We start from the raw sequence: 16637 nt of genomic DNA, 5'->3' as shown, positions 1-16637 counted from the left end.
TGGTAAGGTCCTAGGGAGTATTGCCGAGCAAAGAGACCTTGTAGTGCAGGTTCATAGCTCCTTGAAAGTGGAGTCCCAGGTAGATAGATTAATGAAAGTGGCATTTGGTATGCTTTCCTTTATTGGTCAGAATCTTGAGTAAAGGAGTTGGGAAGTCATGTTGCGGCTGTACAGGACATTGGTTAGGCCACTGTTGGAATATTGCGTGCAATTCTGGTCTCCTTCCTATCAGAAAGATGTTGTGAAACTTGAAAGGGTTCTGAAAAGATTTATAAGGATATTGCCAGGGTTGGAGGATCTGAGCTACAGGGAGAGGCTGAACAGGCTGGGGCTAATTTCACTGGAGCGTCAGAAGCTGAAGGGTGACCTTATATAAGGGGCATGGATAGGATCAATCAACAAAGTCTTTTCCCTGGGGTCGGCGAGTCCAGAACTAGAGGGCATAGGTTTAGGGTGAGAGGGGAAAAATATAAAAGAGACATAAGGGGCAACGTTTTCACGCAGAGGATGGTATGTGTATGGAATGAGCTGCCAGAAGATGTGGTGGAGGCTAGTACAATTGCAACATTTAAGAGGCATTTGGATGGGTATATGAATAGGAAGGGTTTGGAGGGATACGGGACGGGTGCTGGCAGGTGGGACTAGATTGGGTTGAGATATCTGGTCGGCATGGATGGGTTGGACCAAAGGGTCTGTTTCCACGCTGTACATCTCTATGACTCTAAGTCCAACCAAACTGGTTAAAAATAATTTCATTATCCTAATGACTTTCTCATTTTTGCCTGTTATCCAAAGGTTGACTCCATTTTTGGACGGAACCTGAGCTTTCCAGGATTAAATAGTCAAAGGTTCCAGTTAGAACGAATTTTTTTACTTTTAGGTACTTTACATGTATAATTAAAAAGATTAATTAAGTACATGTAAAATCTGACAGAGGAGCCTTGCGACATAATCTGATTGGGATATTCAAATTATGTTCATACTATTTCCTAATGTTTTATTCAGTACACTTCAATTCAAACTAGTTTTATTTATTGCATAATTATGAAGCATGTTCTATTGTTTTTTTCCCCCCATTCTGTCAGCACAAGACAAAAAGTAATTCACACTTCAATTATTCCACATTGCTCAGAGGCTGTATCAAGAGTAATATAAATGGGGCAGGTGGTACAGAAGTAGGATAATTAATTCCTAATGAAGCGTTTTCCTCCCTCATTGAAACCAGTCACTTTCCAAAAAGTCCAACGACAAAAGTCACTATCGTTAAACCATCCCATACTACAAATGCTGGCTGTGATGTCAAACATCATAACAAGAGGCACTGATTTACAATAATAAAGGTCAAATTTCATTTCTATTACCATCAGACACAAATTTTAGAATACAACTTGGGAGCTTTCCATTCCAGTATTTTTCAAACCTTTGCAAACCGTCATGCAAATTGGAACAAAAAACAAAAACTGAAAATAAGCATCTCATTTCCACTTGGGACCCTGTAGCCTTAGGGGAAGTATCAAGCTCAACAATTTTAGGGTCCAAACATCTTCCCCAACCCCTACACATTAGACCTTGTGATCACATGGACTGCTACCACAACCAACTCACTCAACTATTAATGGCCCCATTAGCACCTGATACTACAATGCTGACCATTACTCATTCCTTCACCTGCCCAACTCCAGCTCTCTCTGCTAGGCTCCGTTCCACCTATCATTTACTCCTATCCCCTTCCCCTACCCCACCTTTGACATTTGTACCGACCTTTCCTCACCACACTCAGTTCTAAAGAAGGATCACTGGACTAGAACTGTTAGCTGTACATTCCACAGATACTTCCAGACACAAGTTTGTTTTTGTTTCAGATTGCCAGCATCTGCAATTCTTTTTCTTTTTAAAATTCAAATTGGCTTGGCTTGGCTTTCTCTATACAGAGATTTCACAAAATCCTAATCCCAAAAGTTTTGATGTTTTTAAAATATGTTTTTGATGCTAATCTCTTATTGAACTACCTTACTGAAGACAAAGCAATGTTTACAGCAGGCTTAATTTTCACCAACAGCATTCAAAATACCAACTCCACTCCATGCAAATTAACAAAAAAAGTTAAAATATTCAAGTAAAATGAGCCCTGTACTGTCTTCTGACCACTTTAGATACACCAACATTAGAGTATATATAGAAAAATCTCAATCTATTGTAAAATTAGAATTCAAAGCACAACTGCAGTTACAATTGGAAAGAATGGTTTTTAAACAAAATGTGAGAATTCGCACAGAATTTTTCTTTTTGTTATAAAAATTCTGCAAAAGTTTAAATCAACTACGTTAAGACTGAAGTTTACTTGAATTGATTATGATAGTAGATTGTACAGATAATTACATTGCTGGTCCTTGCATTAAGATTAGGACATCTCAGTCATACAACAGACAAGAATGTAATACTCACCAGCTGTAAATTCCCAAGGCCTCCCAAAAGCATGAGAAGTGCTATATATAATATATGAACCTAGTTACTAGAGTTTACACTTGGGTTGCAGTGACTCACTAATACCCACTGAATATAGGGACTGGATTATCAGTAGATCTCTGTATTTTATGTAAACACAAAAAAAAATGAAAGATCAATCCAGTGAGTTATCAGCCCCAGAAAACATTATTTGAGAATAATACTTCCAGAACAACACAGGAAATATAGCTGTAGCAGAAGCTGGGGAGTGGTGGGAAAAACATAAAACTTTCTTTTGAGCTACTCTGTTGGAGGCTCTGATCACCCGCCAATAATCAAGTATTCAATCTTCACGTTTTGCCCTAAACTGTGAATGCCTGGCTAAGTTGATTAATGGGGAAAGCGACAAAATAGGAACAAATGTTCAGGTAGCCTGAATACACATTACAGTGTTCTAAGCATGAAGTTTATAAGGTTAGTTTTGGGCAAAGAAAGGTGCTAACATCTGAAATCTGCCTGATAAGAAGTCTGGGTGGTGTGATTGTCGGAGTCAAAAAAGGCTTAAGACAGTTATACAGTGAAGGAGATGCAAGATAATTATGTTTTCTCATACACAATTGATTTTACTTTCAGTGATGGATTAATGAAATTCCTGAAAACCAAGGGAAACACCTGAAAACAGTCACAAAGTATCTGCATGTCAGAACTGGGAAATGAGAACCCACTGGAATCTGAAAAGGGCGATGATTCCCGGAAGAGTGCTGTATAAGATACTTATAAAGGCAAACATTCATGCTGCAGTTGTATAGAACTTTAGTTAGACCACATTTGGAATACTGCATGCATTCCTGGTTGCCACACTACCAGAAGGATGTGGCAAAGAAAAGTCTGGTTTGGAAGGTATTAGCTACAAGAGATTGAACAAAGTCAGTTTGATTTCACTTCAATATCAAAGGCTGAGGACACACCTGATAGAGATTAGAATGGATATATTTTTTCCCAAGATAGAAATACTATGGGACATAGGTTTAAGATAAAAAGGGAAAAGTTCAAACGAAATGCAAGGGGCAAGTTTTTCTTGAAAACACAGAGTGGTAAGTGCCTGGAATGTGCTGTCAAAGGAGAATGTAGAAGCAGATACAACAGCAATGTTTAAGAGACATCTTGACAGATACATGAATAGGCAGGTAAGAGGGGGATGTGGACAGCTTGGAGGCAAAAGGGTTTTCCATTTAGAGAAAAAGCGTCATGTGTCAGCACAGGCTTGGTGGACCAAGGACCTCTTCCTGGCCTGTACCATTCTTTGTTCAAATGCATGAGGTAAAAGTTGCATTGAAAAGTATTTGGTCAATAGCATTTTAAAATATTTAATTATTAAAACATTAAGTCTTGTTGTGTGATCCTTTCCAACCACAAGCAGGTTGGAATGCTGTTGGTCTTGACACAACAGTACTTATGCATAAACCAACAACTCTGTCAAGTTAATCCTCATAGCCATTGCGTACAATGGGAGTTAACCATCAATTGATTTTAAGGCATCTCCTTCCAATAAGTGCCCTCTCAAGCCTTAGATTACAACATTGAGTGAAAATACACAGATAGCTTGGTAAATTCTAATCACTTTAATATCTTGGACATAGCATGACCAAAAATGCTTACCATATGCTTAAAGTAGAGGGCCTTGACAAATATGCCAATTAGGAGGTCAATCCATCCAATCAAATGCTGAGAAAGGTAATTCTTCCCTTTGTATAAAATTCACCAATTTGGCCATGAACCTGAAGAGCCAAATGAAATCCTTCTGTTGTGTTCAATATTTCAAGCTATAAACTTCATAAACAAACTTAAGAAATATAGCTGTTCACCTTTGAATTTGCTCAATCATTCAATAAAAAAATGGAGAATCAATGTTTCAAATTCCACATTCCCATCAATATGCCTGCCCGACAAGAATTTATGCCCCTCCGCCTTAAAAATATTCAAAGAACCTGCCAACACCACTCTGAGACAGAGTTCCAAAGTCACACAAACCTCTTCCAGAAAAATAATTCTCCCCTAAAAGGATGAGCCCCACAATTGCAAAAGTGCAACCTAACTCTGGACTGACCCACTAATATTCTTTCCTTGTCAAACATAAGACCACTCAGAATCTTATGCATACATGCCATTCATTCTTCTCAACTCCAGTAGAAACAACCAGACTTTCCAACATATCCTCGTAAGCCGCCTCTGAAACATCTCCAATGCATCAAATCCTTCCTTAAATGAGACCAAAACTGCAGTCATCCACATAGACGTGGTCTCACCAATGCCCTATACAAAGTATGATTTTTTAAAGATAAAATTCTTGCATAATAAAGAGGATAATATCCCATTAGCCTTTGTGATTACATGCTGTTCTGGCATACTACATTTTTGTCACACATGCACCACAACAGCTACCCCACCCCGTACCTCAGAACTCTGCAATCATTCACTATTTAAGTAACACTTTTGTCTTTTTCATCATGCACAAGTGAACAACTTCACATTTTCCACATACTAAGTGCCATCTATCAGATTTCACTCAAACAATCTCAATCCACCTGCATTATCCTGGTCTTATCAGAATCATAGCATCACTGCAGTGCAGATTGAGTTTATTCAGCACATCAAACCTACACCAAACATTTGTCCAGCATCCCATACTATCCCCATAACACCACATTTACCATAGTTAAACCAGCCAGCCTGCACATCCCTGAACACTACAGGGCATGGCCAATCCACCTAACCTGCACATCTTTGGTGTGTGGGAACAATAGGAGCAGCCAGAGGAACCCCACACAGAAACAGGGAGAACATGCAAACGCCACGCAGTTGCCTAAGGCAGAAATCAAACCTAGGTCCCTGGCATTCTGACGCTACAGTGCTAATTACTGTGCCACCTTCACAACATATTTTCCTATCTCGATGCTGACGACAAATTTAGCTACCATGCCTTCACTCCCTTCATTCAAGTCATTGATCCAAATTGTAAAAGGCCGAATTTGCGGACACATTGAGAATTCCACGTTTTACATCTCGCCAATCAGATAAGTACTCATTTATACATACTGGCTGGCTATCTAGTCAATCTTCCGATATTGCTAATACATTCCCTCTAAACCATAAGCTTTTATTTTTGGCAATAAACTGTTGCAGTGCCTGATTGAATGCCTGTGGAAAGCCAAATATAATACATCTATAGACATCGCCATTGAAAGTGTTTATTACTCTTTCAATAAATTGACTCTTCCCTAACGTCGAGTTTTCTAAGTGCACAGTTATACACCATGATTGATTCCAACACCTTTTCCATAAAAAAAAGTCAAACTACCTTGCTTCTTGCCTTCCTCCTTTCTTGAATAGAGGAGTTATGTCTGTTATTCATTTAGATAAAAACGTGCCTGAATTTAGTGTATTTTAGAAAATTAACACCCATGCATGACTAGTTCATTAGCCACCTCTTAAGACCACAGGATGCTGCCCATCTGGATCTTTATTAGTCCACAACTGCAGTAGTTTCCCTACAACTATTATTTCATCAAGTTCCTGACCTGCTTCCACCTACTGACTTATAAGTAGTACAGGAATGTTTACTATATCCTTTATAGGAAAGGCATACTTTACTTACTATTTTAGTTTTGGAATATCTTACAAACATTTGTTGTCCATTTTTAGATTCCTAGCTAGCTTCCCTCAAATTCTAATTTTGGGTTTGCCTTTTAGTCATCCACATATTCCGACCAATCATCTCACACAGGCACTCAACTTTGTGCAATCATGCTTTGTTCTTAAATTTGATGCTTTTCCTAACTTTTGTTAACCATGAGTGCTGGGTCCTCTCTTTAGCATTTTTGTTTATAGTAGGAACATATAAATTTTCTCCAGAATCTCAAAGAATATACTTATTCTAAGCATTATGAAATATTCCTTTAAATGTACATCACTATTGCCATTGGTCCATCACCAAGTCTAGTACGCCAATTATCATCAGCTAGTTCGGATTTCAAATTGAGACTGATGCCCTTAAATATATTTAAAATTCTTGACTAGCCCAAGCTTCTCCCTTTCAAACTGGATGCAAAACTGAAACATATCCTGGTTGCTGCTACCTAGAGGTGCCTTATCATAACATTTAAATATTTACATGTTCACTCGCCATGGTAAGGCATACAAGGCTATGGGCCTCGTTGGGAAATGGGTTTAGAATAATTAGGTGGTCATTTTTGACTGGCGTGGATATAATGGGCCAAAAGGCTTTTTTCTGTGCTCTAACTCCGAGGACATTAATTAATCCTGTCACATAATACAATTAGTCTAGATAAATCTGCTGTGTTCTTGGTAAGAGAATGCATTGCTCAAAATAAACAAAACCATCATAAATTGCATTGAATTGGTTTTATTGCCACATGTACTCAAGTGAATGCAGTGAAAAGTTGACAATTTGCCCCTTGTGGTGCAATCTTACGGATAAAGATTCTTCAGTACAAGTTCTTAGGAAAATAAAGAAATAAAAAGTCCACCATTACAAACCAAAGGAATAAGTTAGGAAAATAACAAAATTTAAAAATTCAGAATAATACTCCTTCTGACCCAAAAGACTGTCACAGGATGCTGGGAGACCATCATTTCCAAACATACACTGGGACAGTTATAGTGTTAAGGGTTTAGATGGGGAGGAATTTGTTAAGTGCATACAAGAAATTTTTCTGATACAGTAGATGGATGTACCTACTAGAGAAGGTGAAAAATTTGACCGACTGTTGGGAAATTGCACAGGGCAGGTGACTGAGGTGTCAGTGGGGGAGCACTTTGGGGCCAGCGACCATAATTCTAATAGATTTTAAATAGTGATGGAAAAGGATAGACCAGATCTAAAAGTTGAAGTTCTAAATTGGAGAAAGGCCAATTTGGACGGTATTAGGCATGAACTTTCAAAAGTTGATTATGGGCAGATGTTCGCCGGTGAAAGGATGGCTAGAAAATGGGAAGCCTTCAGAAATGAGGTAACAAGAATCCAGAGAAAGGGTGAAAGGGAAGGCTGGTAACTATAGGGAATGCTGGGTGACTAAAGAAATTGAGGGTTTGGTAAAGAAAAGGAAGGAAGCAGATGTCAGGTACAGACAAGATAGGTTGAGTGAATCCTCAGAACAGTATAAAGGCTGTAGAAGTATACTTAAGAGGGAAATCAGAAGGGCAAAAAGGGGACATGAAATAGGTTTGGCAAATAGAATTAAGGAGAATACAAAGGGTTTTTACAAATACATTAAGGACAAAAAGGTAAATAGGGAGAGAATAGGGCCCCTCAAAGATTAGCAAGGTGACCTGTGTGTGGAGCCACAGTAAATGGGAGAGATACTTAATGAGTATTTTGCATCAGCATTTACTGTGAAAAAGGATATGGAAGATATAAAATGTAGTGAAACAGTTGGTGATACCTTCAAAATGTCCATATTACAAAAGAAGAAAGTGCTGAGTGTCTTGAAACACATAAAGGTGGATAAATCTTCAGGACCTGATCGGGTGTATCCTAGAACTGTGGGATGCCAGAGAAGTGATTGCTAGGCCTCTTGCTGAGATATTTGTATCCGAGAGTCACAGGTGAAGTGCCGGAAGACTGGAGGTTGCCACTGTTTAAGAAGGGTGGTAAGGACAAGCCAGGGAACTAGAGGCCAGTGAGCCTGACATCGGTGGTGGGCTAGTTGGAGGGAATCCTGAGGGACACGATATACATGTATTTGGAAAGGCAAGGACTGATTAGGGATAGTCAACATGGCTTGTGCGTGGGAAATTATGTCTCACAAACTTGATTGAGTTTTTTTGAACAAGTAACAAAGAGGATTGATGAGGGCAGAGCAGTAGATGCGATGTATATGGATTTCAGTAAGGTGTTCGACAAGGTTTCCCATGGGAGACTGGTTAGCAAAGTTAGATCTCATGGAATAAAGGGAGAACTCACCATTTGGATACAGAACTGGCTCAAAGATAGAAGACAGAGGGTTGTTTTTCAGACTGGAGGCCTGTGACCAGTGGAGTGCCGCAAGGATCGGTGCGTGGTCCTCTACCTTTTGTCATTTACATAAATGATTTGGATGCGAGCACAAAAGGTACAGTTAGTAAGTTTGCAGATGACATCAAAATTGAAGGTGTAGTGGACAGCGAAGGAAGTTACCTCAGATTACAACAGGATCTGGGCCAATGGGCTGAGAAGTGGCAGATGGAATATTAATTCAGACAAATGCAAGATGTTGCATTTTGGGAAAGCAAATCTTAGTCGGACTTACACTTAACAGTAAGGCCCTAGGGAGTGTTGCTGAATAAAGAGACCTTGAAGTACAGGTTCATAGCTCCTTGAAAGTGGAGTCGCAGGTAGATAGGATAATGAAGAAAGCGTTTGGTATGCTTTCTTCCATTGGTCAGAGTATTGAGTAAAGGAGTGGGGAAGTCCTGTTGCGGCTGTACAGGACATTGGTTAGGCCACTGTTGAAATATTGCGTGCAATTCTGGTCTCCTTCCTATCGGAAAGATGTTGTGAAACTTGAAAGGGTTCAGAAAAGATTTACAAGGATTGGAGGATTTGAGCTATAGGGAGAGGCTGAACAGGCTAAGGTTGTTTTCCCTGGAGTAAATCGACAAAGTCTTTTCCCTGGGTGCGGGGAGTCCAGAACCACAGCATAGGTTTAGGGTGACAGGGGAAAATATAAAAGACACTAAGGGGCAACCTTTTTACACAGTGGATGGTATGTGTATGGAATGAGCTGCCAGAGGAAGTGGTTGAAGGCTGGTACAGTTGAAATATTTAAAAGGCATTTGGACAGGTATATGAATAGGAAGGGTTTGGAGGTATATGGGCCAGGTGCTGGCAGGTGGGACTAGATTGGGTTGGGATATCTGGTTGGCATGGAGGGTTGGACCGAAGAGTCTGTTTCCATGCTGTACATCTCCATGACTCTATGTCATGCTGCACTGAGGGCACGAGTTCAGGACATCAAGAAGAGAAGGAAAAGAAACAATAAAGAAACAAAAAAAAACATGAAACTAATGGTGCCGACAAGCTCTGGCAGAAAAGTTCTACTCATCATGGAATCAAATGAAAGGATTCTATGAACTCCTCATTCAAGCTACTATCAGCAATCTGCTTTTTCCAGTTTTTTTGTAGATTTAAATCACCCATGATTATAGGCAACAGTTATTCACCAGTACATAATATATATTTTTATATATTTTGTCCAACACTATAATTACTGTTGGGTGGCCGATCAATCCATCCTATTGGTGACTTTATTCTACATTTCCACCCAAGCATAAAGCAAATCCTGATCTCACAAAAGCAGGCCACCTGCAACGACTACACAAAGTGCCATCATTGATAAACAGAGCAACCCTTCCACCTTAGCAGAAAGTGAGGACTGCAGATGCTGGAGACCAGAGTTGAAGAACGTGATGCTGGAAAAATACAGCAGGCCAGGCAGCATCCGAGGAGCAGGAGAATCGACGTTTCGGGCATAAGCCCTTCCTGAAGAAGGCCTGTTGTGTTTTTGCAGCATCACATTTTTCAACACCCTTCCACCTTACCCAACTTCTTATTTTTCTCCAAATGTTAAGTACCCTCCACAGCCAGGATCTTTCAACACAATGCCATGTCTCCATAATAGCTATCAGATCATGTGATGTACTTCAAAAATATCAAATTTGGTTATTTTGCTATGAATGTTATGGACAAATACAGAGCCTTTATGTTTGCAACATCTGGTCTAGATATCTTGTCTACTTCCGCTTTTTTTATTCCCTTTCCTGCCATTCTCTGACCTTCACTGGTCACATTACTACATACTTCTACTCCTTCATAGAACACATCTTTCCATATTTGATCCCTTTCCACTATTTAATTTAAAACCCACTCTACTTCTTTTGTTGTGGGGTTTGGACGAAGACTGGTCCCAGCAAGGTTCACGTATGGACCATCCCCACAGTACAGTTACTACTTTCCGCGGTTCTGCTAGAGTGGTGTTTGAAACAGAATCTACTTCTCCCACACCAATCTTTGAGACATATTCATTTTTGCGATTTTAAGATGATGTCAATTTGCATAGAACATAGGTAATAGTCCAAAGATTATTACCATTGAGATTCTATTGGCAAATCAATGCCTAGTCGGCGGTTTTCCTAATTCCACCTCTGTTGGTCAGTCCATCGGTCTGTTGGATTGACATTGGGTCGAGATAACTTTATTATCATGGGCATTTTACTGAGAAAAATACAGTAAAATAGCGAACAGCTTCCAAGTTCACCATTCGGAATAGATTAATAATAAAAACAAAAGCTTAAAGACAATTCATAACTCTTCCACCACTACTTTGCTGCCCACATTGCCAGACTCAACAAAGTTCCCATTCCTCAAGCACGAGTTTTCACTGTTGGGCCTACCTCATTGATGATGCCTCTGCCAATGTAGCAGCTATTACTGGGTCCCGTGGTCAACCCTCTGTCAGCTGCCTCCTCAGAGCTGCTGCCAGAGTCCCATGGCGGGCTCACCAGCCCCTTCGCTGCCTTTCACCAGAGTCCGGCTCGAGGCTCATCAGCTACTGCAACCAATCCAGACGTGAATGAAGCTGCCTTCCTATCATCTTTCTCGATACTTAGCTTCTGCCGCAACACAGAAGTTAAACTAAAAACTAAGCAAAACTAAAAAAGACAAAAAAAATTAAAAAAGCGAACAGAGTAGACAAACTCTGGGCAAAGCTGCCCAGATGCTGCTTACTCCATCACAGGTACCCTACATGGACCCTGATGTCTGGATCTTCTCCCTGCCACTGTAAGCTCTTCTCCGGTCCTGAGCAGTTCAAACTCCAAACACTTATTTCAGATATATTTACCCAGAACACAAGGGTATCCAGGAGCTACCATCTTACACAACCTTGAAACCACATGAACTACAATCCTTAAGTTTTAATTAATTTTATTATTGCCACATTTATCAAGCTAATGTCCACTTGACATGCTTCAGACATTTGCAGTCAATTAAGGTGGGGAAAGATGAAGGACCCCTTTCACCATACAACCTTGAATAGCCACATAAGCCAGTAAAACAGAAATCCAAGGTATGCATATAAAGTTAACAATTGGTAATCTTTCAGAAAATAGTCAGTTGATCTTCAAATTTAGAATCCCATAGTTAGACAATTACGGATAATGAATGCGACTCTGCAGAGCAAGCTCGATGATCCCAAAGACAGAATTGTAGGAAAAACATACAAGTTATAAAACTTGAAAGAAACTGGACTGTTTACTACAGAATGTAAGGGAGGAATTAACAAATGTTTCGAAGGGACAGCTCAGAATAGATGAAGAGGGATCCAATAGTTGAAAGCTTCAGAATGAAGACAGAAGATGAAATGTAACATTTCAAAACAGCGCTAAACAAATTTTTAGCATATTTACAAAAACCGTGGAATGCAGAAGAGAGTCTATCGTCTTGAAGGATAAACTTTGCCACTGCTCATCTCTAACTGTCTACAAGCTGACGCTAAGCAGCTTTCTTGGACCTCTAATATCTGTATAGTGTATGCACTTAGCTGCTACATAGGAGTTCCTTGGTTTTCACCCAAACAGTAAAGGAATGGGAATATATTCTAAGTTGCAATGATATGCAACTTGGAGGACAATTTTCAGCTGATGGTTTTCAATGTGCCCATTGTCCTTACATGCCTGGGTAGAAGTGGCCACAGGGACTGTGGAAGCAACCAGAATGAATTATTGTAATATAGTATGGCAGTTGGCACACAATGCTACCATTGTGCACTTGTATCAGAGGGGGAAAAATGCTTAAACCTAGTGGATAAATGCCAATCAATTGGGCTGCTTTATTCTGGATGGTGTTGTGCTCAAGTGTCATGAGGGCACCACTCCACCAGGTGAGTGTAACATTTTCTACCAGACTTATCTACAGTGAAAAGGCTTTTGAAAATCAGATGAATCACACTGCAGAATACTCAATATTTAACCTTTACTGGTACCCACAGTATGGAGGTTAGTTCAGTTAGGTTTCTAGTCAATAATAAACCCAAGAGGTTGAAGATGGCATAATATCATTGGTAATATCATTGAATGGTAATATCAGAGAAAGTACCTAAGACTCTCTTGTTGAAGATGGTCATTAGCTTGCACTTCTGTGGCACAACTGTTGCTTTTTACTTAACATTTAATTTATTGCAGAGTTGTAAATAAAATCAGTATAAAAATCATCACTACTGCTGACCTGACAGAGGTTATTGATAAAGCTCATAAGACCACTGGGCTTAGGATAATGGCTGGATTCAACAACCACAACTACCATCTTTTACGTTAATATGACTCGAGCCACTGGAGTTTTCCCAAGATCTCATTTTTTTTTGAAACAGTACAAAGGCTGCCAGGTTGTCAAGAGGTAGTCTCAGTCAGTGTTTGAGCCAGGTCTGTAACGAAACAGGGTAATCCTTACAGAAGGCATTGAACATCGATGAGTTGTTATTATTAATTGCCACATGACAGCATTATTGGTGGTTGCATTAATTTTGCCGCGAATAACGATTGCTCTTGTGACAGTGGTATTGTTGCTACTTCTGGGCCAGAGGTGCTGGTTTCAAGTCCTATCTGATCCAGAAGTATGAAATAACAACTCTGAACAGATTGATGAGAAAATATCTACCTTAAGGAATTCATGCAGTAATGTCCTGGAACTAACATGATTGATGTCTAATCATCACAACCAGTGGAGAATTTCCCAATTTCTAATAACATTGGTTTTGTTAACACACCTTAAAACCAAATTGACACCAAGGGTAGTCACACTCACCTCTGGAGTTCAGCTCTTTTGTAAGTATTTAGACGAAGGTTGCAATGAGGTCAGGAGCTGAGTATCATCAGTAGAAATTAATCTGAACAGCAGTAAGGCTATCGCTGAGCAAGTGCTGCTAGATAGAATTGTTGACATCCGCAACTCATCACTTTGCTGATGGGCCAAATACTGGAAAACGGAACTAGATTTATATACGATATCTAGTCAGTATGGATTGAACTGAAGAGTCTGTATCTAATGCTGTATATCTTTATGAACGAGTGTAGACTGTAACAGTTATAATTGAATAGGCTGGGTTTGACCAGCTTTATGTGGACATCACATTGGCAGGTAAGTGCCAGCATTGCAGCTGTAATGGATTTGCTGGTTTAGGGGTCATACTGGTTCTCTAACACAAGTGCCCAGTACTAGTGACAGAACATTTTAAGAGCCCATTGCTTTGCTGTCCAGTATTTTCAAACATTTCTTGATACCACAAGGAGCAAGTCAAATTGGCTAAAGGCTAGGAATGGGTAAATGCTTGGAAACTGAGAAGACCAAGATGGATCATCCACTCAGTACTTCTGGCTGAATATTACACAGATGCTTTTGCCTTGATTTTTGTAATGATATTTTGGGTTTGCCTATCACTGCAGATGGGAATATTTGTGGAGCCTCTTCTTCTGGTCAATTGTTTAATGGTCCACTGAGATGTGGCAGTAACACAGAGCTCACATCTGATCCATTAGTTGCAGGAGCTCTTAGCCATGTCTGTTACATATTACCTCTGCTGTCTGACATGCAAACAGTCATGTGTGGATGCGTTATCATTTGACTGGCTTGGTGGTAATTTAATGCAGAATATGAAGGGCACATAGTTACAAACTGTGGTTGAAAACAATTATGCTCTTGCTCATGATCCACTATGCCTCATGGATGCTTCGTTTTGAATTGCTAGATGTTGAAAATTACCCGATTTATTGTACAATGGAAGGCATCCTCAATGTGTCACCACAAGGAATTATTATTCTTACCCCTGCCAATACTGTCAAACACAAATGCAGAAGAATGGATGGGGTTATGTTTGCCTTCGTGCTAACTCCCTCACACTTGCCACACACACAGCAGTCTCCATTAGGACTGTCAGCTAGGTGAATGGTGGTGCTTTCAAGTCACTCTTGGTGATGGACATTAAAATTCTACATCCAATTGACATTCAGTTTGCTTGCCACCCTCAGTGCTTCTCCCAACTTATGCTCAACATGAAGGATTACAGATCCAATCAAAGGTGCAGAAAGTAAAGAAATCTGAAAGTTTCCCTGCCCATGTTTCATCTAAAGCCATGTGACTTCATGGGTTCCAGAGTCAATGTGAAAATTTCCACGACAATTCCTCTTGACAATATACCACTGTGCAGATATGATAAACAAGCAACCAAATTTACTTGCTTAGTCTCATAAGTCACCATCTCTGATCTTTGAGTAGAGTATACCCATTTAGAATTCAACCCCAGGGTTGGGCAGCACAGTGGTTAGCACTGCTGCCTCACAGCACCAGAGACCTGGGTTCAATTCCCATCTCAGGCAACTGTCCACGTGGAGTTTGCACATTCTCCCAGTGTCTGGTTCGGGTGCTCAGGTTTCCTCCCACAGTCCAAAATGTGCAGGTTTGGTGAACTGGCCATGCTAAATTGCCCGTAGTGTTAGGTGAAAGAGTAAAGGGTAAATATAGGGGAATGGGTCAGGGTGGGTTGCTCTTTGGAGGGTCGGTGTGGACTTGTTGGCTCAAAGGGCCTGTTTCCACACACACATCAAATTACCAGAAATCAAGTAGATATCCTGGGAGTAAAAAATGAGGTCGTCGAATTCTCTATTCCTGAGATGCTGCCTGGCCTGCTGTGCTTTGACTAGCAACACATTTTCAGCTAGATATCCTGTGAACTGATTATCTGGTCTACTATAGAACTACAACTCACCCCTCAACTTTCTTCCAAATGAAAATGACAACACTTTAATATTTCATACACAATATGTATGAAATTACATTTAAATACAGTAACTCCTACCGTAAACACAAATTCACATCTAAAAGATATTGAGATACAGTCTAGTAACCAAGAAAGGCAAGGACGTTGCTACTATTCCAGTTAAAGTACTCAATTTATCTCCTAAAGTAGCACCGGGTATCGTACCAGAAGTACTCAAGCCTTTACCCATCACCACCTAACCAAGTCGACTGAAACTTTAATACTTATCTGATGCAAAGAGTAGAATACAAGTATAACACTATTGAGCTTTACTGAAAAATAATTTCTCTTGAAATGAAACGAATGAGTTTGAAAGTAGAACAATTGTTTCGACCCTGACAAGAAAGGTTCCCCCTGACAGAAATCTCAAGGGGAATGATCAAACAAAGCAACGACATGGAAAATACTTCTCTTAAAGTGTGTGAGAGTGTGAGTAAGAGTAAGAGAGAGAGAGAATATTTTAAAAAGGCAGAAGTTACCAAGGAGGTGCGAATAGCCGGTTCCTCAGGGACAGGGCCTACCCAGTTTCTCAAAGCCCCTGAAGCCCTGAGCTAGCCCAGCCCAGCCTCTAACCGGCGGCCCATTGTTTCCCCATCCACCCCCCAACTCGCTCCCACAGCCTCAGGTTCCCAGGCCGGTATTTAACAAGTCGCTCTCGGTCGATCCCAACCACTGACGCTGGCTGGCTATCCGTCCGCCACCCCCTCCCCCCTTCCTTCAGTCCCATCCACACACCTCGCTTCCGAATACCGAACCGGCGGAGAGGCCCAACTTACTGACCCGCTGCTGCAGCCATTCTACCACCGCCTGCGAATAACGGCGAGCGGCCTTCCCCACCCTCCCCTTCCTGCTGCACCCGCGCGCCCGGCAACGGCAACCGCCAATCAGCGCGAGCGGTGCGTGCAGGCGCGGGGGGCGCGCACGTGCTCGCCCACCCGTCCGCGGACCGGCGGGTGTGCACGCCTCATGCCCGTGCGGCACCGCGCGCCCGCAGCTGTCAGTCAGATAAGCTGGAGCCGTGAGTGCACTCTCTCCTTCCCCTCGCCCCAGCACCTCAGCTGACTTGAGGGTGCATTTTAAACCTGACGGGTCACCACCGCAGCTGTCTTTTCCTGCAGGATATGTAGGTGTGGAAGGATCTATAGATCCCACTGTCATCATTTGGGATCCTGGAAATGTTACAGCATACATAGAGACAGACTATGGAGTGTCCATCTAAGCACCAGCTCTCTGCAAGAGGAGTTGAGATAGTCTCACTCGCCCGGAGCTCTTTGGATGAAGGCTTGAGTACAAGAATAAAGCCAGAAAAAGAAATGCACACGACTC

At 41.0% G+C, this 16637-nt stretch overlaps 1 protein-coding gene across 4 annotated transcripts in view; it reads right to left on the bottom strand.

Moving 5' to 3' along the window:
• The window catches only part of kbtbd8 (kelch repeat and BTB (POZ) domain containing 8), a 49313-nt gene extending 33172 nt beyond the window's left edge, over positions 1–16141 (bottom strand). For 2 of the 4 annotated variants that reach the window (XM_060835203.1, XM_060835204.1), the window contains exons 1-2: positions 16092–16141; positions 4105–4223 (exon numbers count right to left, since the gene is read on the bottom strand). Coding sequence is in view for 1 of the 4 variants with exons in the window: in XM_060835201.1 (XP_060691184.1) it covers positions 16092–16107 (16 nt within the window). In the remaining 3 variants the exon portion in view is untranslated. The other 2 variants (XM_060835201.1, XM_060835205.1) reach the window with 2 other exon arrangements.
• Positions 16142–16637: the final 496 nt, after the last annotated feature.

This window comes from Hemiscyllium ocellatum, chromosome 14, assembly GCF_020745735.1.
Source record: "Hemiscyllium ocellatum isolate sHemOce1 chromosome 14, sHemOce1.pat.X.cur, whole genome shotgun sequence".
In the NCBI taxonomy this organism is placed as follows: domain Eukaryota; kingdom Metazoa; phylum Chordata; class Chondrichthyes; order Orectolobiformes; family Hemiscylliidae; genus Hemiscyllium; species Hemiscyllium ocellatum.
Note: the sequence above shows the minus strand (reverse complement) of the source record. Positions and strands in the feature narration are given on the sequence as shown.